General features: G+C 38.0%; 1 protein-coding gene across 4 annotated transcripts in view; it reads right to left on the reverse strand.

Moving 5' to 3' along the window:
• FANCC (FA complementation group C) overlaps positions 1-25,386 on the reverse strand; it is a 271,193-nt gene that overhangs the window by 164,247 nt on the left and 81,560 nt on the right. For 3 of the 4 annotated variants that reach the window (XM_025931652.2, XM_086685163.1, XM_086685161.1), the window contains 2 exons: positions 3,639-3,881; positions 1,930-2,014 (listed from right to left, as the gene is read on the reverse strand). In XM_025931652.2, coding sequence (XP_025787437.1) covers positions 1,930-2,014; positions 3,639-3,803 — 250 coding nt within the window. In that variant the 5' untranslated portion in view covers positions 3,804-3,881. Of the gene's footprint in view, positions 1-1,929; positions 2,015-3,638; positions 3,882-8,025; positions 8,149-25,386 lie in introns of those variants that run through there. The other variant, XM_086685162.1, reaches the window with a different exon arrangement.

Here is a 25,386-nt window from a genome sequence, read left to right on the forward strand (position 1 = left end):
TCCCCACCTCACACTCTGTCTCAAAATAAATACACAAAACTATCAAGGACTCAGATCCACTCTGCAATCCACAGAGAACAGTGCCTAGCACAACATCAGCAATGCCTCTCATTCCACTTCTTTATTATATAGCACAAACTTTCCCACATCTTAACATTTCTGAATTAGAGTTGTATTCTACATTCACCATATACACTTAAAGGATGTAGTATTTATTTTTCTAAAAAGTGGCTATTCAATGTGTGAAGTATCTCACAATGGACGGTGCCTTTAAATGGAGGAAAGTCAACAACTTCTTTTCCTTTCTCCTGCCATTAGTATCATTGGTCTAGCTCAGTGTTTTTCACATTTTTGGTCATGACCCATCCGGGGGGTTGTAAAAATAATTTGGGGTCATGAAAACTATTTTTAAAATAGTATAGTGAATGTGGCTACACAAAATCAAAACAAGCATCCTTTCATGAAATGTGTGTGTGTATACACGTCTGTGTGTATGTATGTATGCGTATATACATGTATACATGTACAGAAAATGTATTTCTGGTCAAGGATATTTGAGAAACACTGGCCTAGTTAAAATATATGAACTTAGGGCAGGTAGGTATGGCCCTGGTGGGCAAATACAGTGATGACTTGGCCATATTAGATCAAGAACTTCAACAAGCTGGGGAAGGGTAGGGGAGGAAGAGTCCACTCAAAGGGGAAGGGAAGCAAGAGGACTAAGTGGAGAGGAAGAGGGACAGATGAGGGTTGGGACAGAGTGAGTGAGTTTGTCTGTGTAGGGCATCCATGTATGTATGCTCCCGGGACCTAATGCAGCCCTGTCTCTTCCCCCCTGAGTTCATGTTTCTTGTAATTATTTATGATAGGCTAGGAAAGAGAAATTGAACAATTCTTTATAATATCATAGGGTAATACTGACTTTGTTTTTTTATTCTCATCTCATTATATTATGCAATTAGTCTTTGACTTTAAACAATATGAAAAGTAAATATTAAACTAGCCAAGTCAAGGCAATAAACCTCAACTGTACACCTTCAGATGTGCCTCCTCCACCCTATTCTAGGCCCTAGGATGACAAAAAGAACTAAAACCACAGTTCCTGCTCTTGAGAGGCATTCAGTCTTCCAGGACATCAGACAGGCAAACCAATAATTACAAAACAGTATAGTAAGTTTTATGGTTAAGGGGGATGCTATCAGCTACGAAGAGACTTAAAGAAGCTCCTAAAGCAGCCCCAAGCAAAACTATTTCAAAGAAAGTTTAAGAGGACAGGAGATGAGAACAGAGCTCCAAACAAAGGAATCACATGTTGCAGGCCCTGATATCATGTGCTTTCAAGGCACTGTTAGTAACTTGACCTGGCTACCATGTGTGTGGTGTGGTTGCAGAGGATTATATAGGAAATGAGGCTGGACAGGTAGACAGGAGGTCAGGGAAAGAACACCTCCCCCAATGTGTCCCCAGGTTCCTCTTCACCGTAGGTAAAACCAAAATGTTACCCCTAAATAATGTCAGGGCCATAGGAGGATTCAGATACTAAAGAATGACTTTACACATGGAAAACAGTAGTGTGCAAGTTAATGTGAAATTGTGAAACAAGAAATTATTTCATTATTATAACCATTTTATACTGAATTAAAAATGAAGTTATGATAATCATCTCAAAGAGTCTACTCTATAATATAAGGAGTCCTATTTTCTTACAGATCTGTGTGTGTGTGTGTGTGTGTGATTATCTATCCAAACATATATGGACAAGAAAAGGATGCTATCTTTCTAACGGAACAATGAATACATTTGAATAGCTGTTTCATAAAAAATAGGAGAAAATTTATAATTTGAAACTCTGTATTTTGTTAAACAATGCAAAGATTAAAATTATCATTAGAAGTTTATATTTTGAGAGAACAGGCTTTGGATTCTTACCAAATGCTAAAATAAAAGGATTCCAACAAGTTTTTGCCAACAGTTGACCTATTGTGGGAAATCTTTCAATGATCGTATTTGAATCCTGTAAAAGAAAGTTACGTTTTGGTCAATAAAAAGACAATATGCAACTTAGAAAGGTTGAACTGACACTACAGGTTGAGGGAGTTTGAATGTTTAGTATGTATTTCGGAAAAGTAGGAGATTCAAATAAAATTTAACAAGTAACCATCTTATTTCATCCTTAAACCACATCACCAAAACTAAAATGTACAGCACATTTATGTAAAATCTTGATACAAATTAACTTTATTTTACTCATACTTAGGAAAGGTCAATTTGTTTAAAAATAACAAAGATTGCATAACAGTGAACAAAATATTGTGAGCAATTAATAGTTCTATGATCCCATGTTTTCAACCTGGTTTTTCACTCTAACATAAGAGAGATTCCTAACTCAGCTTCACTAGGGCTATTTCAAAGAAGGTTTGGGAGGACAAGAACTCTGGAACTTGTAAAAAGAAATAAAAGCAGCCCAAGCATAAAGATATATATCTCTGTTCATTACTATTTCAGTTGCTACATGCTTAATGACATCATACTTAATCTACAACAACCTAAAACCTGAGATGAAAAAGATCAACCAAATAGAAAACAGCTTAAGATTAAAAAATGTACATGCTGTTATACAACTGGCCCTCTCCCCACTTCTTTACCTCTCAAGAAAGTTCAAAAATAAGACCTAAATGAGGTAACATGTACATAAGCTGAAATGTAAGCTGCTGTACCAATAAATTCTTCACATTTGTCTTAGCATCAAGGCCAGCCCTAGACTTTCTGGGACCAATTTAAAGCCAAGCTGCAGAAGTCGAATTATAGAGAAACAATTTTAAAAGTTAGCTTTGGTTGATCACACAGACCATATCTTTCCTTCTAGTTGCTAAAGACATATGAACTCATATCATCAACATGAATAATTCTTCAAATTTCTGACTTGCTTCTTAGATTAAAAGAAAAACGTAACACAAGAACACTTACATTAAATGACAATTTTGCTTCTCATTTTGAAATTACAAAGTAGGTGTAAAACAAATAATATTTTCATAATATGAAAGCAGGTTAATTCATAAAAATATCTACTGAAGTAAAAATAAGAAATCATGTCAAAATGAAAATATATCAAATTTTGAACAATACATTATACAACAATAGTGAAGATACTCAAAATCTTAATATTCACCAGAAAAGACCACTTAAAATATTCATAAGAAGAGATCTTATACCTATTACCTCTTAGTAGAACCTATAAGAGATCTTATACCTATTACCTCTTAGTAGAACCTTATCTAAGACAGCATTAAAGAACAACAATAAAGAAGCATTTCAGAAAACTTTTCAATATTTAATAGATGCAAAGGTCTTTAAAAGAATCCCAATTCTTACCTGACAACGATTGTCACAGTCTTGTTTTTAAAAAAAAAAAAAACAAAACTTTACTGGTCAGGAAGTCTCATGTGACAATGTAATTAATCAAGAAGAAAAGACTGAAATCATAAGAAATCAGAGATAAGGAAACCATCCCATCCATATCACTTACAGGTAATTTGTCTTTCTAATCCATCAGGTCAATACCACAAGTTCCTGACCCTAGATAACATTCAAGCTTGGTGAAATGTAGTAGAGATTCATTATTTTGGTCTACTACCTACCATCTCTTTCAAGACTTCATACATCTGCCTCAGGAATTCCTGAAATCGAGGCAGATGAAGGCAGGTGTCTTTCTGGGTTTCCAAAGTGGAGGCCTGGTCCCACAATGAAAGTTTCTGCATCCAAAATTGGTAATCAGAAGAAAAGCCTACTGAATCTTGAGCCATCTTGGAAAAAGGGAAAAGGTGATGTATCTTCACAGCAGCCCGCCAAGCACTGAAGGAAACAGTGGGCACACATCAAATCTATAAGAGAGGGGAAAAATGAAACATTATTTAAGGGATTTTTATTGGTGACTTCATGTTCTACTGACAAGTGAAAGGGGGAGTACAAGGGACTAAAGTAGCGTGATTTTATGGAGTCACCTTTGAATTATTTTAAAATGTGTCACCCAGCTGTAGCTCCAATTTTTACCATCTGAATTTTTTATCAGAGTAATATTACACTAGAAGTCATTATACTTTCACAGACACATGCTAATTATGCACAAAAAGCACAGCTGATAATACTTTATATCTTCTTTTCAAGATAGAGCTATTTTTAAATGTTCTGAACATGAAGTTCATTTGGATATTTTAATGTAATGGGAAATCAAAAACATCCATGTGTGTTAATAGTCTATGTCTAAAAAATGTTTTTGAAGTTCCCATGTTTTATATGCATTTCTGGCTTCTCATTTACGTGTTAAAGAAAATCTCTATGCATTACTGACATTTCTTCCAGTTTCTCTTCATTTTTTAGAAAAGAGTAAAATAATTCATTCCATATGGATCAATTTGAACAATCTATTTCATTAAAGACTAGTGTTTATGCTTGATCTCAATTCTTTCACGAGAAGAAATGCTTTAGTGAAATATGAAAAATTGCAATTATTGAGGAGGTGTACTAGTCCTACATGACAGAAAATAGCTCATAAACTTGACCTACCACATGGGAAGTACATGTTAAAAAGAAGAGTGGAGTTGTGAAGTGAGCAGGCACCTCAGGCAGAGCTAGGTAAATAAACCGCAGGTGCCCCACCACCATCCCAGCTCCTCACCGTCCTCACCTAGAAGAACCACACCCGGCAGAGAAAGGAGGGCTGCTTCTCATCAGGTGCAGGCTTTTGCAAGTTCTCCTACTTTCTAGGGGCAGGGGTGATACTCAGTTATCTGATTTCAAAAGACAGCTCTGCAAATGGTGAGTGAGTTCAAATTCTCAGCAGCAGTAATTAACAGATAAAATGGTCCCAATTAAGTGCCAAAAACATCAACAAAGGGAGTTTCATTATTAAATAAGAAAGCAAAAAAATTTAAAGAGATCATAAAATTTGGTTGCAGTGCAAAAAATTTGAGACCAGGTACTAAAAATTGTACTAAATGGTACTAAAAATTTAGTTTTATAAAGGACCATGAGGTAAAAAAAAAAAAAAAAAAAAAAGGTTTAGCAATAGTGACAAACGGCACATAATAGCCATGAATCTAGGCCTTCTCCCTGATTCCTCCCTTTCTCTCACTGACTTCCTGATCTAAGCCATCAACACCTGTCAATTCTACCTCCAAAATAAATACATGATCTCACTCAGCTTCATCCACTTCTTTCCAGCTCCACTGCTGCCATCCTATCCTATCCCATCCCATCCCCATCTCCATCCCCATTCATTTCTTCCCTAGAGGCTTCTACCTGGTCCCACCTGGCCCTCTGTAATTTATTGTCTACAGTCAACAAAACCAACTTTACCAAAAGGAAATCAGACCCAGCACGCTCCTGCTTAAAACCTTCCCACTCCAACTTCAATAGCTCTTTGAAAGAAATCCCAACTCCCTGTAGAAAAGACCCCAGCTCCTTGTTGGAGTCTCTAAAGTCCTGCAAAAACATGGCCCACACCCTCCCATTTCCCATGCTGCCTCTCCTCTGCTGCTCACTGTCCAGTCCAGGCCTCTCCTCTGTTCCACCAACACAGGGAATCCTTCCCTGTTTCCGGGGCTTTCTGTTGATTCCTCCACAGCTCTTATCACATCAGTAATTATCCTGGACATTTATTTGCTCATTTAGTTACTGCTTCTTCCACCAGTATATAAATTCCCTGTCTCTTAGAATTTAACACGGGCCTGGGGCACCTGGGTGGCTCAGTCAATTAAGCGTCCAACTCTTAGTTTCAGCTCTAGTCATGATCTCACAGTTCATGAGTTCAAGCCTCACATCCAGCTCGGAGCTTGATTGGGATCTTCTCTCCCTTCTCCCTCTTCTCTCCCTTCTCTCCCTCACCCCCCCCCCACCACCTCAAAATAAAAAAACTTACAAAAAAAAAAAAAGATTTAACACATGCCTGGCAAACAATAAATACTGAGTAAAGAAATGAATAATTCACGAATATTTTTCAAAGTATAGTTCTAAACTGCTGTAACAAAATAACAAAATGCTTTTCCAGATAGAGCAATTAACTTTTTAAAAGATAACTTCCCCAGAAAAAAAATTTAAAGGCATATCTATGGGAAACTTAATTACTAATATCCCATTTTATAAATATAGTAATAGCTTATACATACATATTATTAAATGCTTTATGCACATTAGCTATGTTAATCCTCATAGCAACCCTATGAAATGGGTACTATTATTGTCCTCATTTTACAGAGGCACAGAGAGATTATGTAATTGCTCAAAGTAAGATTATGTAAAAGCCCAAAGGAAGTAACTGCTAGTAAATAGCAGAATTACAGGTTGTGGGATTTGAATTCAGAGAATCTGGCTCTAAAGTCTGTGCCCTTAATCAAAGAAATAAACTGAAGAAACAAATTAATGAATTTCTTATATATTTCATACAGTTCTAGATGCAGGTCTGTTTAGATATTTGGGGACACTAAACTGAAGACCTTTTTGGTAGAGGTGACAGGAAACATTATTTTATTATAGCCAAATTACAAACAACATTTTGCCTAGCAATGGGGATGCATCTGGTTGTTTTAAATGCAAACAGTTTTAGGGATCATGTAGTGCAGTGGTCCTGATGGGCTGTTCCACAGCATGTCTAGGGGGGAGATGGTGATAGCTGGGAAACAAGTGGTGCCCTGATTGTGAAGGCTAGCAGTGGGGGTGCTGCTTACATTTAGTGCCCAGAAGCCAGGGATGCTGAACATACTGCAATACTCTGGGACAGCAGCTCACGAAGAGAAATGGTCTTCCCCCAAAGGCCAATGACAACCCTACTGCTGCTGACCTAATCTGAACACTCTGGAATGGGGCATCTGTTGATTGGCTGGTTGCGTATTCCTCCTCCTTCTTTCCCTTGAGGAAAGAACCTCTCCTCCCTTCTACAAGTCTTGGTGAGTCTATTAATCAAGGCACGTTGTGGCAGCAGCTAAGAGGTGAGGCAGTGATTCAAGTTAGGCAAACCAGACTCTGTGCTGGGAATCTGAGTCTTGAATATATGGACATAAGGATGGAACTAAGTCATTCCAAAGACTCTCTTAGTCTAGATCCCTAAGGCTACCCTACATCACGTCCTTAACAAGGTATAGTTTTAAGCTCTCTTTTTTTTTTTTTTTTTTTTTGAGATTTTATTTTTAAGTAATCTCTACACCCAACAGGGGGCTCCAACTCATGACCCCGAGATCAAGAGTCACCTGCTCCACCAACTGAACCAGCCAGGCACCCTTCAGCTCTGTCTTTAATTCTGTCCACTACCCAGGGGCTTGCCACAAAATCCTTTTTTTATTTTTTCTTAAATTAACCACCATTGACTTCTGTGATTTAAAAAAAAACTCACAAACTAATATCGTCAAATATATACTGATACAATATCTAATACAAACCAGATAGCGGGCTGCAGGCAGCAAAACTTTGAAGAAAGAAGGAGAATTTAGAACTGGTTACTGGCCCAAATCATGGAAAATGGCAGGAAAACTTCTGTTCATATTAGGGTATTGGAAACCAGAAGTCCATGGAACAAGAAGGTAATGTAGATCAATGAGGTATTGCCTATGATCAGGGCCACTACCTCATTATACTCTTCTAGTATAAAGTGAAGCCAAGCGAAAGCCACTGGATTATCAAAAAACAATGTCTGGTGGTTTGCAGAAAACCCTACTTCTCCGACCAAGGGACCAGTGAGTCTTAGTCAACGATATTAGGCTATCATAAACATACTCAAATGGTGACTCCAGCTCAAACTGCACTTTCAGATATGGATCCCAACTGGATCAAATTAAAACCACCCTAGTCACCTAGAATGCAGTTATGAAGCTGGCAGTAAATGTATTTCTCCATAAAGATAACCAGAAGATATGAGAAAGCAGTTCACTTTTACCTCTCTTGGAGGTATCAACTCAGGACATGGTGTTACTACACTGGTCTACCACAGTGAAGTTAGCTGCTAACAGAACCTGGAAACTAAGGAGACATAGGTACCCTGCATGTATTCCAGATGGTGGGATATAAATCCCATAAACATACAGGGCCTGCCATTTCAGGAAGTCTCCTGTGATCCAATGGTCCGTGCCAAGTCAGGATATGCCCTGACTAGTGCCAGTGGTTGCCTCCGATGTGGAGACCTGGGTAGCTGAAAGACAGGTGCAGAAAAGAAACTTGGGTTTTACCATACACCTTTTTGCACCTTTTCAATTTAATTCTATGTATACTAATTACTGACTCAAAATTGTAACACTGGGCAAACAACAAAGAAAGTGAATAATTGCTATACCTCACACCCGCTAAGAGGCAAAACATTTGGCTGATATATTTGGGATTCTGAACATAAACTGTCTGGGCTTTAGACTGTTTATCTGCTTTTACCTACTTGTCAGGCAATGAGAAAATATGGGAAGGGCCCAGAGCAAGAATCACTGTATAGCTGGTCCATGCTGAAGCGCTCTGCCACTAAGCACATATGACCCAGCAGATCCAATGCTGCTTCAAGTATGTGTGAAGATCTGGATTCTGTGAAGAGCCTACAGCAGGCCTCAGTGACTTGGACTGATCGCTCAAGCCACAAAGCCGGGTGTGCCCAGCAGCACTCCATCATAATGTGCAAATTATGCCTGCTTGGGCAAAATGCACAAGTGAGGTTTTTGGATGCTATCTGTGTGTATGTCTTGCTTTCTGTGTCATATACTTTTTTTAAAATTCCCTTCCCTTTCATTTTTCCCTCTGCTACTAGTGAACCTACAGAGTATATCATTAGTAGATAAATTTTCCAAAGTCTATAATTGACAGACTATAACAGAGATAGGAAGAGGAACTGACATTATCCAGAATTCCTGGACCTGAAGTCAGAAGCATCAACCAGGCATTACTTCAGATTATCTCCCTTTTCGAAGGAAAAGCTGAATTATGTTAGTTGGAAGTGTTTTAAAAATTCTTTGCGTAGAAAGCAGTAGGTCTGAGTGTACTGAGTAACCAACAAGTGAAAGGTAGTGGAGTTCTGTGGTTTTTGCCCACCTAGCACCCTTTTCCTGTTCCTTCAATATGAGCTCACCCTACTTTTGCTTCTTCCTTTTCCTTCTTCCTTTCCATATAGTCTGAGACTATGGATCAAGGTGTCCACACAGGTCTAACAGATAAGACTAACAGGAAAGAATGCTGTGCAAATAAAATGAAGTTTGTCTCTTTTTCTGACACCACTCATACACAACAGACTTTTACCCAATAGAGAGAACAGCTTATGATGGTCTCACTTAAAGCACAGGCTATGTTATAAGCGAATTTTGTTTATGATGTTTCTTTCTCATAACTATTTAATGAGTATTTTTAAATTTACCAAAAAAGTAGACAAAACAGCCAAATGAACTCTTATGTATCCATTAACTAGTCCAAACAATTATCAAAAATTTCCATTTTAAAGCACATCACAGACATCACACCACTTTATCCAAAATACTTTGATTTCTCTTTTTTTCTAAGGATTTAAAAAAAAAAAAAGAAACCTGAGTACACTCTTTCACACCTAATAAATCCAGCCAAATAAACACAATAAATATCATCTAATGGCCCATCTATGTTCAAATTTCTTTAAAATTTTCCTTCATAATGGGTTGTTTATATTACAATCCAAACAAGATCCACACATTACATATGGCCAATATTGATATTTCTCCTTTAATCTGTAACAAAATAATGTAAAGTCTCCCTTAATCTGTAACAATTGCCCCTCTTTTATTTTTTAATCTTTTCATATTATTTATCCCCTGAAAAAAAAAACCAACCAATCGAAAAGGCTAATAGAATCCAATGTATTGACTAATAGAACGTTTCATACTTGTGTATTTGGCTGATTGCTTTCCTGTGGTGTTAGCTTGTTTTGCTCTCCCCTATACTGCATACAAACTGAGAGCACAATTTAGAGGTTTTTTTAGATTCAGGGTCAATCTTTTTCCAAGAATACTTCATTTGTAGTGGTGTGTCCTTTGAATTAAACAGATCAGCTGTTTCAGGTACTGTCAACCCAATCCATCCATTATACTTTCCTTTCACTATCAACTCTTTCCTGAATGGTCTTAGGATCCACTGATGATCATTTTAGATCCATTAGGGGTTGAAAAATAGTGATTTTCTAATTTTATCCATTGGCTTATTTTTATGATATTTCTAGATGTATAGAACCCTTACAGTTGTAGGTAGTAAGAATAACAATCTTCCTATGGAAATCCAATGTATGTCTGTCCAACCCCGTGAAACTGCCAAAAGAGTTGCTAACTTCACTGACTCAGTAGCATAGGCCCTCTTGCAGGTTCTTGGGTCTCCCCTAGCTTCTCCAGAAATGGCAAACTGCCCTAAGGGTGAAAAGCTGCTAAAGAATGTCTACTCAGTGCTCTGCACTTCCCTTCACTGCCAGGGTCTTAACCCCTTGAGTACTGGGCATCTCTGCAGTTTTCCCATGGCTTCAAAAGATGTTTTATCTGGTTCTTCTAGCCACTCTAAAAAGCTGGAAGTAAAAGTCTATGTAAGTTTTCTTGATTAACCAGGATGGATGAGGTAAACAAAAGTACAGAATATATTTAAGTGTAAACACACTTAGTAAAATTGCATCCAATTTCAGTTCTACTTCAGATAACGGTAGACTCTGTAATTGAAACCAACCTTCCTGATGAACACTATTTTATATGGTTACATGAAGTATGGAAGTGTAATAAAAAAATCATCAAGAGGCACCTAGGTGGCTCAGTCAGTTAAGCATCTGACTTCGGCTCAGGTCATAATCTCACAATTCATGAGTTCAAATTCTACATCGGGCTCTATGCTGACACCTCACAGCCTGGAGCCTGCTTCAGATTCTGCATCTCTCTCTCTCTCTCTCTCAAAAATTAATAAACATTTAAAAAAATTTTAAAAGATCAACAAAGAATCAGAAAGACAGTGTTAAATTATTTGAGAAAGATCTTGACACGTGGGGTTATACAGGCCTAGGAAGGCATTTCTGATCCTGAAGAGGTGGTTAAAGGCAAAAGTTAAAAAGCTTTTTTTGCAGCCTTGCCAGAAAGTAAAAGTAGGAGCCCAGGCCTACCAAAGTGAGGTCCTGGTAAACCACCCCACACTTAGAGTTGGTGCCTATGAGGGTACACCCTGGAAGGATAGGTGAAACCAGAAATGAACCAACCTGTATATACTACAGTCTAACTATGAAACTAAAGCTAAACTAAGGTGGTCCCTGGTTTCTAGGTCTGCTGCCAGGTGCCTGGAAGATGCAAACAAAAATCCTCTCTGAAGGAAAATAACTTCAAGGTTTCTAACTATTTCTAAAAATAATTTTTCAAGTTTTATTTACTTGTTTTGAGAGAGACAGAAACGGCAGATGTGGGGGAGTGTCAGAGAGAGGAGACAGAGAATCTCAAGCAGGCTCCATGCTGCCAGCACAGAGTCCTATGCGGGGCTCAAACCCACAAAACCTTGAGATCATGACCTGAGCTGAAACCAAGAGTCAGATGCATAACCCACTGAGCCACCCAGGTGCTCCCCAAAAATTATGTTTCAAATACAACAAAAATTATATAATGAAAGACAATCAAGCACACAGGAAGAAAAGAACACACAAGAAAGAACCCCAATGGAGGATAACAAAACAAAACAAAGAATACAGTAGAAATTCTAAAACCGGAAGAAAAGAAAAAAGGAAGTGAAATTAAGAATTCAACAGATGAAGAGGCACCTGGGTGGCTTGGTCAGTTAAGCGACTGACTCTTGATTTCAGCTCAGGTCATGATCTCATGGTTCATGGGTTTGAGCTCCACATCAGTTTCCACACTGACAGCATGGAACCTGCTTGGGATTCTCTCTTTCCCTCTCTCTCTGCCCCTCTCCTGCTCACTCTTTCTCTTAAAAATAGATGAATAAACTTTAAAAAAAGAATTCAACACATGGGTTTAATAGCTGATCAGACCCAATTGGAAATAGAATTAGTGAACTGGGAACATACATCAGAAGAAACTACCCAGAATTCACATGGAAAGTAAAAACAATGGAAAACACAGAAGAATGGGTAAGATACATAAAAATACAGCAAGATGACCAGAAAACATACCTTCAATACAGTCAAAGGGGAAAAAAAAATGGCCAACCTAGAATACTATACCTAACTAAAATATTCTTCAAGATAAAGTGAAATAAAATCTTTTGACACATTGAGAGAGTCTGATGCCAGTAAGCCTAATCTAACTAAAGGATGCTCTTCAGAAAATTGGAAAATGATCCCAGAGAGAATTCTGCAGGCATAAGAACAAATGAAAAACAAAAAAAATGGTAGATACATGAAAAAATTTAAATTAACATTTATGATATAAAATAAGAATAGTGTCATTGGGGATTTTTTTTTTTTAATTTTTTTTTCAACGTTTATTCATTTTTGGGACAGAGAGAGACAGAGCATGAACGGGGGAGGGGCAGAGAGAGAGGGAGACACAGAATCGGAAACAGGCTCCAGGCTCTGAGCCATCAGCCCAGAGCCCGACGCGGGGCTCGAACTCACGGACCGCGAGATCGTGACCTGGCTGAAGTCGGACACTTAACCGACTGCGCCACCCAGGCGCCCCTGGGGTTTTTAAATATATATAGAAATTAAAATATATATGGGGCGCCTGGGTGGCGCAGTCGGTTGAGCGTCCGGCTTCAGCCAGGTCACGATCTCGCGGTCCGTGAGTTCGAGCCCCGCGTCGGGCTCTGGGCTGATGGCTCAGAGCCTGGAGCCTGTTTCCGATTCTGTGTCTCCCTCTCTCTCTGCCCCTCCCCCGTTCATGCTCTGTCTCTCTCTGTCCCAAAAATAAATAAATGTTGAAAAAAAAAATTAAAAAAAAAAGAAATTAAAATATATAAAAACAATAGCATACCTGGAGAAAAATAGAGTCAGAGTTCTAAAGTCCCTGCATTTTCCAGGAAAAGGAAGATAAAAGTGTTAAATAATTCAAGTATGCATACTGTAATTTCTAGGATATCCACTAATAGAATATCAACAGGTAGTATATAATTTCCAAATTATCAAAGGAGAAAAGTTTATAATAAAAAAATGGCAAGATTGGAGAGAAAAAGGAATACAGAATGGACAAGATTTAAAAAACCACAAGGGTGCCTGGGTGGCTCAGTTGGTTAAGCATCTGACTCCTGATTTTGGCTCAGGTCATGATCTCACAGTTGGTGGGTTAGAGACCCATACTGGGGCTGTCTGTGCAGAGCCTGCTTGGGATTCTCTCTCTCACTTTGTCTCTGCCCCTCCCCACTCGCGTGTTCTCTGAAAAAATAAGTAAATAAACTTTAAAAAGAATTTTAAAAAAGCGCACAGTAAGATGGTTGATTTAAACTAAAATACATCAGTAATTATACAATATGCCAATGACTTAAACTCCCAAGTACATCCCAAAGATTATCAGGTTTTTCACTTTTTAAATTTATTTTTTATTTATTTTTTATTTTTTATTTTATTTAAGCTTTTATTTAAATTCCAGTCAGTTAACATACAGGGTAATAATTAGTTTCAGGTGTCCAATACAGTGATTCAACACTTCTGTACATCAGCTGGTGCTCAGCATAAGTGTACTCCTTAATCACCGTCACCTATTTAACCCATCCCCAACCCACCTCCCCTCTAGTAACCATCCGTTTGTTCCCTGTAGTTAAGAGTTATGTTTCTCAGTTTGTGTCTGTTTTTTTCCCCTTTGCTCATTTGTTTTGTTTCTGAGATTCCACATATGAGTGAAATCATATGGTATTTATCTTTCTCTGACTTATTTTGCTTAGCATAATACTCTCTATCCTGCAAATGGCAAGAATTCATTCTTTTTCATGGCTGAGTAATATTCCAGTGTGTGCGCACGTGCACGCGTGTGTGTGTGTGTGTGTGTGTGTGTATCACATCTTCTTTATCCATTCATCAATTGATGGACACTTGGGCTGTTTCCATAACTGGGCCATTATAGACAACGATATCAGTTTTGAATTAAAAAAAGAAACAACTACATGTTATAAAACACACATCTAAAACATAAGAAGATAGTGATTCAGAGAGGCTAAAAGGAAAATAGGAAAACAACAACAACAACAACATACAAACCTAACCAAAGGAATCAAATAAAAAAACAGTATCAATTCAAATACACTTTGGGGCAAAAAGAATTACCAGAGGTAAAGAGGGTCACTTCATAATGATAAAGTGTTCAATTCACCAGGAAGATTAAACAATTGTAAATTTGTATGCTCCAGTAATATGGAAATACAAAACAAACTATAAAGCTCAAAATATAACACAGAAATTGATGTAACTATAAAAATAAAGTATTCCATTCATACTGGGAATTTTCACACATCTCTCTCAGTAAATCATAATCATACAAAAATCCACAAATTACAAACTCTCCCTCAAAGAACACTCCAAGTTTGTTAAGTGTTTATGAACACTAGCAGAATGTTCACTGCGGCATTATTCATAACAGACCCAAATTGAAAAGAACCCATATGCCAGTCAAGAGTAGAATGAATGAACTAAATGTGATATATTCATATAAGGGAACTCTATGCAGCAATGACAATGCAGGACCTACCACAGGCATAGAGATGAATTTTCAATCATAATGTTGAGAAAAAGAAACCAACCCATAAGAATATATAAGATGTGATTCATTTACATAAAGTTCAAAATCAGGTAAAACTAGGGGGCGCTTGGGTGGCGCAGTCGGTTAAGCGTCCGACTTCAGCCAGGTCACGATCTCGCGGTCCGGGAGTTCGAGCCCCGCATCAGGCTCTGGGCTGATGGCTCGGAGCCTGGAGCCTGTTTCCGATTCTGTGTCTCCCTCTCTCTCTGCCCCTCCCCCGTTCATGCTCTGTCTCTCTGTGTCCCAAAAATAAATAAAAACGTTGAAAAAAAAATTTAAAAAAAAAATCAGGTAAAACTAAACTGTAGTGATTACTCTGAAAAGTCAGGAAACGTATTACCTTTAGAAGAAGAGAAGAAGTACTATGGGGAAGGTATACATGAAGGGCTCTCAAGATGCTGGCAATATTCTATTTCTTGACCTGGATGCCACTAACATGTGTGTTAACATTTCAATAATTAAAAAACTGTAAGTCATGTTTATGTGCTTTCCTGTATGTATTATTTTCCATTACACACACACACACACACACAAATTCTCTAACTTCTAGATATACATTTACCACACACATATTACCTCAAAAGAAAAAATAAAAGCTGTCATAGCGTATAAATGCTAATCAATACATAAAATACTTGATGAATACAATTAAAAATTTTAATTACCAAAAGATTCTGTAAGTATTTTCTATTTTCTAGCTGAGTCTCTGAAAATATTACAACTATCAGAACTGGCCAGCGATACAAACCTAGGGTTTGTTTTCTCTTCTTCCTTCCCATCCTCAAATAACAGCTCCATCTTCCTAGCCCCGGCTTCTAGGAGAAGTAAATCCACAGGCTTCTCTATCTGCTCCCACTTTCCCCAAGCTATGTGGCTACTGCTTTGCCCTGAGAGGGCTATTGTCATAAGGAGGAAGAGACATCCAATTCATCACTCAGGGAAGGATAACTAGTGAGAGGTCTGTACTCAAGAAGATAAAATAAGGCAGTGTCCAGGCAGCTTAAAAAAAAAAAAAAAAAAGCATGCCTCATAAAAAAGACAGGATTCTTCAGATTGATGGCGATTTTAACTTTTTTCACAAATGCATTAATTTTTTTATCCTAGTTCATCTGCACACTTATTAGACAACTGAGATCTGACTATACATTTTTTGATTGATACCAAATCCTTCATCTAGCCCCAATGTAAATCCTTGACTTTCTTAGGACTCTGCTTAGTGTGCACGCCCTCACATGGATGTCTATGCCCATATCCATTTCAGAGGAGCAACTAGAGAAATACTGTTTAAGCATCTTTTAAGAGCATTTAAAAAAAGGTGGATGTCAATCACATTATTTCCTTAAAACTTGGGATTTTAACAAGCATTTTGTACACAAACTGTATATATTAATGTAGCAAAAGCAAATGGCATGGAAAGTTGGAAGGAAGTCCCCATTTTCCATTTCTTGAGTTATTTCTCTTTTGGCACATTTACCCAGTCCCAAGGAATCAAAACCAGGATTTCACCTTCTCCACATATACAGACTAAAAATAACAAAAGGTCTTAGTCCCCTCACTGTATATTTCCAGGAGAAAATAAAATGGCCTTCAGAAATTGCCATAGAGAAAAGATAAAAAATGTCCTAAACCTGCGTGCAAACCACTATCCAGTGAAGGATGCCCATGTGCTTGTTCACATCCTTGTTTCCCGCTATTAGAGGAGATCCTACAGAAGGAGGCAGAAGGAAGGGGGATGAAGTGGCAGGGAGAGCCAGCAATCAGAGACACTGAAACAGGGCTGGTTCAAAATGGTGTCTGCTTAGAATCACTGTCTCTCCCCTCTTCTCTCATTTTTAAATTGCTTGAAAGTTACTCTACTGCTTGCAAGTACTGTTTTATGAACTCAAATCACCATGGCACAAAGATACACCACTGTCCATGAGAGTTCACAGTCTGAGTTGCTAGGATAGCATGGCTTGGATTCATAGTACAGCAAGTGAAAAAGGTAATGCTTCAGTGCTAAAAGGTTCCCCATTTTGGTGATTTACATTCTTTGGGAAAAGGATATTCAAAAACTTCATGGAAATGTGCTTCACAAAGAACATGGAGTTTACCAAGCACAATTCCTGAGAGGTGATAAAGGAAATAAAAGTATCACAACAACACTTGAGCAGTGTCTGAAGAAAATAATTAAGAAGAAAGAAACAAGCCTGTCATTACAAACTGGGGCAAAGTATCCGAATTCACTGAAAAACAAAACAACACCATTTCTCTTAATTTTTTTTTAAATTTTTTTAATGTTTATTTACTTTTGAGAGAGAGAGAGAGAGAGAGAGCAGGGGAGGGGGAGAAAGAGAAGGAGACACAGAATCCAAAGCAGGCTCCAGGGCCTGAGCTGTCAGCACAGAGCCCGATGCGCGGCTCAAACTCACAAGCTGTGAGATCATGACCCGAGCTGAAGTCGGACGCTTAACTGACTGAGCCACCCATGAGCCCCCCATTTCCCTTACTTTAGAAATCAACTGTTAAGACAACAGCCCCTAGCAAGGGACAGCCCCTAGACCAGTGGTTCTCAAATTAACTTTCAGAAAGCAAGGTGGGTTCCCAAAGTTCCATGTTGACACCGAGCATTTAAGCAGCCCTGACTTCAAAGAGTAAACCCTGCAGGCCCAGGCAGGCCCATGCAAGATGTCCAGTCTACCACAGCACTGGAAGTGACCAGTAATACATGAGCCAGCAACTCCAGCCTCTCATTTAACATTATGTGACATTATTATCCTCTCCTAACTTACGAAGTTTCAGGATGGAAAAATCCCTTCCACAATTTAACCTGCAATTTTCTGATCCTCCATTAGCACTGCTATTGAAGGCACTTCTGTGTCTCAAAGGGCTGTCCCATCTAGAGACAACTTAGAATTCAACTGTTTTTAGATTTTATGAAGAGTCTAAAAAGACTCCTTAATCAGCTGATATGGTGAGGAATCTGGTGCCTGTAAAGTCCTGTCAACGGCTACGATTGCCACAGATGTAAAGGAAAAATATTTTAAAAATCATTTAGTCTGAATCATCATTGTTTTCTTCCATGGCAAATAGCTGGTAACCTATAAAGCCATGTACACAAGTAAGAGTAGCCAGGGCTACATTTTGAATAGTGTGAGAAATTCAAAAGTAGTTCTTATAAATTACCAAGTAATTTATAATATGAGGTAATTACCCAGGTCCTACCATCCATGTCTTCTAAACCAGTATAGCAGGTAAACATCTAGGATGAGGTCACAAAAGTGAGAATGGCAACAATGGCACAGAGCTTTAAAGCTTTTTTAAAAATCTTTAGTAAAATGAAACCTTGGGTTTTTTTTGTTTTCTTTTTGTTTTAAGTATGCTCCATACCCAGCGTGGAGCCCAATGCAGGGGTTGAACTCATGACCCTGCTATGAAGACCTAAGCTGAGATCAACAGTCAGATGCCTAACCAACTGAGCCACCCAGGCACCCCTAAAATGAAACCTTCCATAAAAGTTCAACATATAAAATGGACAGACCTCTGGAAATCATATATGAAAGAAGAGATCAATATCCAGAATATATGAAGAACTCCCACAATTCAAAGACAGAAAAAAACAAAGGAAGAAAGAAACCCCCAGTTTTAAAAAACTGGACTAAGGACTTAATAAGGTATCTCTCGAAGATAAAATGGCCAGGAAACATATGAAAAGATGTTCAAATCATTAATCATTATAGAAATGCAAATCGAAACCACAATGAGATACTATTTTACACCCATTAGGGTGACTTACTTAGAAAATACAAAAAATAGCAAGTAATGGTGAGAGTATAGAAAAACCAAACCCCTGCACATTGCTGGTGGGAATACTAAATAGTGTAGCTGCTGTGGAAAACAGTATGGCGGATCCTAAACAGTTAAACATTGAATTACCAAATGACCCAGCAATTCCATCTCTCTCTTTCTCTTTATACACTTACACCCACACACACACACACACACACACACACACACACACACACACACAAGATTTGAAAATAGGAACTCAAATGGGTATTTGTATACCCATGTTCATATTGGCATTATTCACAACAGCCAAAAGGTGGAAACAACACAAATGTCCATTAAGAGATGAATAAATACACAAAATAAATACAATGGAATATTATTCAGCCTTAAAAGGAAGAAAATTCTGATACATACATGCATGAGCCTTGAAAACATTATGCTAAGAGAAATAACCCAGACATGAAAGGACAAGTATTATATCATTTCACTTATAGGAGATACCCAGAGTAGTCAAACTCACAGAAGCAGAAAACAGAATGGTGGCTGTCAGGCGCTGGGTGGGGAATTATTATTTAATGGATATAGAGTTTCTGTTTGGGAAGATGAAAAGGTTCTGGAGATGGATGGTGGTGATAGTTGCAGAACACTATGAATATAATTAATGCCGCTAAGCTATATATTTAAAAAACAGTTAAAAGGGTAAATTTTATGTCATGTATATTGTGCTACAATTACAAAAATAAACACAGACTTGGAGTGGCTCTGGTCAAAGCAGGGCCTGGAGTATATCCTATGTCCCTGCCATGTCCTCTTCTCCAAGCCCCTCCTCAGAATAGTCCTGCACACAATGCTGGTTGTCTACCTGACAGCCCTAACCCTTCCAACTGCTTCTTTGTTAACAGAATCAGTTTATCGAGGAATCTCACAGCATGAGTCTTGGGGAAGCTGGGATGTGCCCCAACGCCGTGGGTGAACATCTTGATTAATGTAGACCAGTAAATCAAAAACATTTTCAGGATCCTTTTATATCCTTAAACATTACTAAGGACATTACTGAGAGGCTTTTGTTAATGTGGGTTATATTTATCAATATTTACCACATTAGAAATTAAACCTGAAAAAAAAATTTAAGACCCAAAACTATACACACATACATTCCATTAGCTGCTAGAGCAATGAGATCATCATACGTCATGTAACCTTTGACTCCATGGTCGATTAGTGAGAAAATGAGAGTGGATAATGCAAATAATGTCTTAGCATTATTATGAAAATAGTTTCGTCCTATGATCCTCGTGAAAGGGAATCAGGGATACCCAAGGTTTCCTGAGTCACATTTTGAGAATGGCTGGTGTATGCAGACCAGTCATGGCATTTCCATTTGCCCTCCTACCAATGCAGGAACAGCCAATGTTAGTCTACATAGAACAATGAGAACTGAGCTTCGGGCTGGAAGGTTTCTGACAGAGTCTTTCTCAACCTAGAATAAATTCACATTTTTTTTGTATTAGACACTGTGGTCTCCATGTGACACTTAGAATGGCAGTAGTCGCCCTAGGACCCAGCAGTAAGTAAGCCTGAGAGCACAGCTGAGGCAATAAAGTAGTCAACCTTGGAATTTTATTTTCCTTTTGGTTTAAGCCACATTTTGTTGGGTTTTCTGTTACGTGCGGTCAAACACATCTTAACTGGTACATCTCCTCAGAACCTAGGAGTTCTGAAAAGCACTGCTGTACACAGTACCTGGCACACAGAAACTCAATAAATATTTGAACAAATGTGTGAATATAAACCCACTAAGGCTACTGCAGAGGAGAGACTAAGATAAAATTTGAACTGATTTTGTGTTGATGGAAGCCCGTGTAGCTCCCAGATTGTCAACATTTCAAACAAAGCTCATTTAAAACCTCGTGGTATCAAAATGGATGTGTACCTGTCAGAGGCCAAAAAAGTTAGAAATTGCTTTCCTATGGTCTGTCCCATCTCCAAGCCAGAGGTATGAGAGGTTAAGTCTATACATGCCAAATACGGCCCATAACCAAAGTGGCAAACTGATAAAAAAAAAAAAAAAAAAAAAAAAAACACTACTTTTTTTTCCATTTCCTCTGAGCATGAATCAACTGAAGTCACTTCTCCCATGAAGTAAGCACCAAACAGATTTAAGGACAGAATGCTACAAAATACACTTTATGAAAGAAGAAAAAGACAAATTAAATACCTAGCCTTCAATTAATGTCATCAACTAGGGGCACAATGCCCTTATCAGGAAATATTTAAAACCTCCAGGAATATAATCAAATCTAAAATTAAGAAATTTATGTTCAACTATGCTTAAGGTTGACAACATTCTTCCTCTGCCTTACTGAAAGCCTGATACCAGTATTTTTAATTTACTAAAAAGTAATGTTTCTTTGCTTCACTAAGTAAGAGTGATCAATTTGCCCCTGTTTGTTTGTAACTTTTAAAAAAATCACAATAATATATTCTTGTTTCCACATGAAGGGCTTAAGAAATGATATTTTCTCTCTAAAAACAATGAGGTTTTAAGAAAAGTTCCACTAGGAGGAGCTGGCTTTTTCTCTGAGTCAGCTGTGTTTCTCCTCGAGATGGTCTAATCAAAAACACAGACGTGAAATTTGCAGATAATTTCAAACAAACCTCAATCATAAACAAAATCTAGGTCTAAGGAATCAGAGGAGTCAACTGCAATCCAGGTGCAGAGTGTACACACTCCTCAGATGACTTTGCAAAGAATTAAGGACATTTAATCTAGCAGATAACTGTCTAGGGATTTATGGAGGTCCATTCTCCAGCCCATGTCCCCAGTCATGTGAAGAAAAGAGCTTGCTCTCCAGACCTAGCTTCCAAGGAGAAACAGCCCTTCATGATAGTGTGTGTTTTTTGGATCTACTAAGACAGAGACCCCTGACTTTGTTTTCCATCAGAGCACCAAAGAGCAACGAATGGGACTCAAAAAAATACCAGTCTTGGGGCACCTGAGGGGCTCAGTCAGTTAAGCGTCCAACTTCAGCTTAGGTCATGATCACGCAGTTCATGAGTTCAAGCCTCACGTCGGTCTCTGTTCTGACAGCTCAGAGCCTGGAGCCTGCTTCTGATTCTATGTCTCCCTCTCTCTGTGCCCCTTCCCGCTTGTGCTCTGTCTCGCTCTCTCAAAAATAAAACAAAAAACATTAAAAAAAATTTTTTTTAAATGCCAGTCTTCCCACATACATTCTGTTAGGAATAAATAGTGGTTACTTCCTTTCCTTGCATTCTTGTCCTCAACTGTCTTATCTTACAGCAAGACTGTGGTGTTCAATGAGACCACAAGTTTAACAAATGGGCTGAGGGGCACATTAGATATTAAAATATTAGAAATCTTCTTACCTTTGTCACTGGTGACTCAGCTCTAAGTTATTCTGCCTCTTCCCACCCTTGGTTGTACTCATAATTTATTACTAAATAAACAAAAACAAAAAATCCCACAAATTTATTGGGAGATAACTTTATGACAGAAACTCTCAAAAACATTGAAAGTAAAAAGAGATGGCAATATAATTCCTTGCTCTCAAGCAACCTGTTGCTAATGAGAAAATCAGGATCTATAAACAGAAAAAAAACATAATCCCTTACGGGAAGGGCTGGGAAAAAGGAAACAGGGTGCTACAAGGAACATTGAGTAGGGGCATTTCACCTCGCACGGGGGTGTCAGACGCTTCCAGGTAGAAAGGATGCCTAAGCTAAGTAAAACTATGAAGTATGACCAGGGGTGAGCCAGGCAAAAACATAAAAACCAAACACAGGATGTTCCTACACTGCATAGGAAGAGTTAAGTTACCCCTGATCCCTGTTTCTCAAACTTGAAGAAAAAAACTGCTGGGGGCTCTCAGAGCTGTTTTAGACGGCTTTTAAAAGATGCTTTTTAAAAGCTAATTTAAAGATACTTTTAAGAAGCTAACTGAAAAAGAATTTTTATCCTGTACTAATAAGTACAAAACTAGTAAAACCATTATGCTTATATAGCTCTTATACATCTACAAAATCTTTACATGCACAAATACCAACAAATCTACAAAATGAATAAAATTTCAATCAACAAAATGAATCCAATGTGATCAATGATTCAGGTTACTGAATCCACTTGGACTGGTCATGTAAACTTGGTACTGGCTACCAAAAGCTACCAGCAGCTTCTGTTATTTGCTGGTCCTACCATATGTGGGGATGCCTAAATTCACCCTTTTCTCTTTTTGAACTACTGTGAAACAGCAATCTCTCACCCAGCTCAAACGTATTATTTACCTTTTTACCTCTGTTTGTTTTCAATATCTAAAAGTAGTGCTATTTAGTGCCACTACAAACACAGCTGCAGGCACTGACATCTTAAGACACTATTTAGTTAGAATTGTGGGCATTTAGGTGTTTGGGAACAAGTGGATTTTTAAATTACCATCCAAATGAAAAATAAAAGGTGAAATCCTTGCAGAGAACCATAGAATCCTAATAAATCCCACCTGCTTAATCCTACTCATCTTTTGGGGTCTACAAGGCTCTGAAGGAGAAGTTTAAATAACCGTATGCTATGGGTCACTGAACTCACACAAAAAAGCATTTTTGTGGTTAGCTTTTAGTGCTATGTAAAACCAAATATCTCACTTTATTTCCTTTAATCCCTCAGCCCATATGACTTCCAGTTAAGATGGCACAGTAAATTTACTCTGATGGATCCTCTCTACTCCAAACATACAGCACAGAGAGGGGAAACATAAGAAGAGAAAACCAAAAGGATGCAGGCAAGCTAACAAACAATATAACTATTGCTGTAAAATAGACATGGGGCAGAAACTCAAAGAGGAAAGTCCTCGAACTGAAAGCCTTGAGCCTTCTAAGATCACGATTCAGGCACTAAAACTGGAAATATGAATCCTACACGGTTCTGAGGCTAAACATAATCCACAAAGAGTCAGACCTAGCAAAGCTGTGTGACAGCACAGTCAAGGTGATAACTGGAGGAGGAGACCCCTCCATTCCTGAAAGAAGGTTGGCAGCTCCTTGTTTCATATGGAGCAGTGATATAAGGAGGAAGGAGGACACAGGCCAACCAGCGATCAGGAACCCAATGAAACAGCCTGTGATTGCCCAAGTATAAACCACCACTGCAGGTCTAGAGTGGGGCTCTGTGGAAGCCACCCAAGACAACTCCAAAATAGCTACAAAGAGTGAGCAAAGAGGAAAGAAGTGGAAAATGAGTAAATGAATAAAAACAATACAAAATAGATCTCAAACAAATCATGCCCTTCAACCAAAGTTCTAAAGTACATGAAGAAATCTAATGCTAATAAAGGCAACTAACAAAATCAGTCATCAGGCCACTAATTCATTTCAGATGAAATTAATATTACAAAACAGTCCAATAAAATAAGTATATTTAAGATGCTTTTAGAAAGCTAATTGAAAAATAATTAAAAATTATAAAACAAAAAGGCAGAATTAAAATAAGAGATGGTTAAAAAGAATCAATTAGAAATTATGTGAAGGATATAGTCATAAAAGTTTAAAAACTCAGTAAACAAGATACCTCAGACTGAACAGAATTGAAGAAAGACTTGGTCAATCTGAAGATAATATTAAGGAATTCACTCAGAATGCAGCCCAGAAAAAAAAAAGAGAAAAAATGAAAAGCAGTTAAGAAACCTGAGTGATAGCTCCACAAACACCTAAGAGGTGTCACAGAAAAAGAAAGTGAAGAGAGTTCAGAAGAGAAGCAATATTTAGAGATAAAAGCTAAGAATGTTCAAGAAATACCTGAGTTCTCAGATTAAAAGCACATTCTGAATACTACGATAATTTTAAAAAACAAGCAGATAACTAAATAAGTCAATAACAAATCCACACAAGTTAAAGTATTAATTATAAAAAGAAAATCTCAAAAGCTACAAGAGAGTGTCCTGAACAACCATTGGATCTGCTGGGTCATGAATCTCAACAGGCTGGCTGCCAGCACTGCAGTCAGGGCCAGCCAAGTTCAATGGGGAGACAACAGGAATCAGCAGCTCAGGTGAGCACACCCAGCAAGCATTTGCCTCTTACTTAATGGCTGGTAAACACAAGGTGAAGCAACTGTTTTTCACTTTTAGAGACAACCCCAAGAAACTTCCTGAAAAAGCAGAACCCTAAATATTTTTGGCAACTACTGGCAATAAGAGATTTGTCCTGCTTGGATAGCTGGATTTAAATTTCTCTTCCTTGCCCACTACACTTCTGCCAGCAGCACCAAATGTGGACTTCACTGGATACCTTGCTCACCATCATGATATTGCAACCAACTCCGAACAAAAGATCTCAATATATAGCAAAAGAAGTGAGGCAAAGGACTGATGCCAACCAGGTTCACTGTCAGCTATAGTTATCACTGGCTGCTATTTGAACTCAAAGTTTTTCATCCATATTTCTTCATCATTTACAAATTTCTCTACCACATATTTAATTTTATTGGGTTTAATTTTACATTTAAATTTAACTATTTAAATTTAATAAACTTCCTTTACTGAAGCTAAAGGAAAGGAAAACAAAGAAACAAGAATGCCTGAGTTATCTGGAAAGGAACTTGATGTGGAGGTCACCAATGATTTATAATTAAAAAAAAAATGGTCATAGAAAACTGGTAACACAACACATATCATGGCTGTTTGAATAAAAACTAGAGCCACATTTTTGAAAGGTTAGTAAACCCCTCAGTTAGGTTCTCCTGGAAAGCAGAGCTCAGGTAGCTTTAGAGAAGGTACAGACCTGAATTCACCTCATTTCCAGACAAAGGAAAAAATCTCTCACAAAAAAGCACCCATACGCTGCTATCCAAGTGATGCACTTGACAGTGACCCACAGGATCAACAGGGACAAGGGCCCTAGAACTACCCACCGTGGTCTC

Source organism: Puma concolor, chromosome D4 (assembly GCF_028749965.1).
Source record: "Puma concolor isolate L17-30 chromosome D4, mPumCon1.1.hap2, whole genome shotgun sequence".
NCBI lineage: Eukaryota > Metazoa > Chordata > Mammalia > Carnivora > Felidae > Puma > Puma concolor.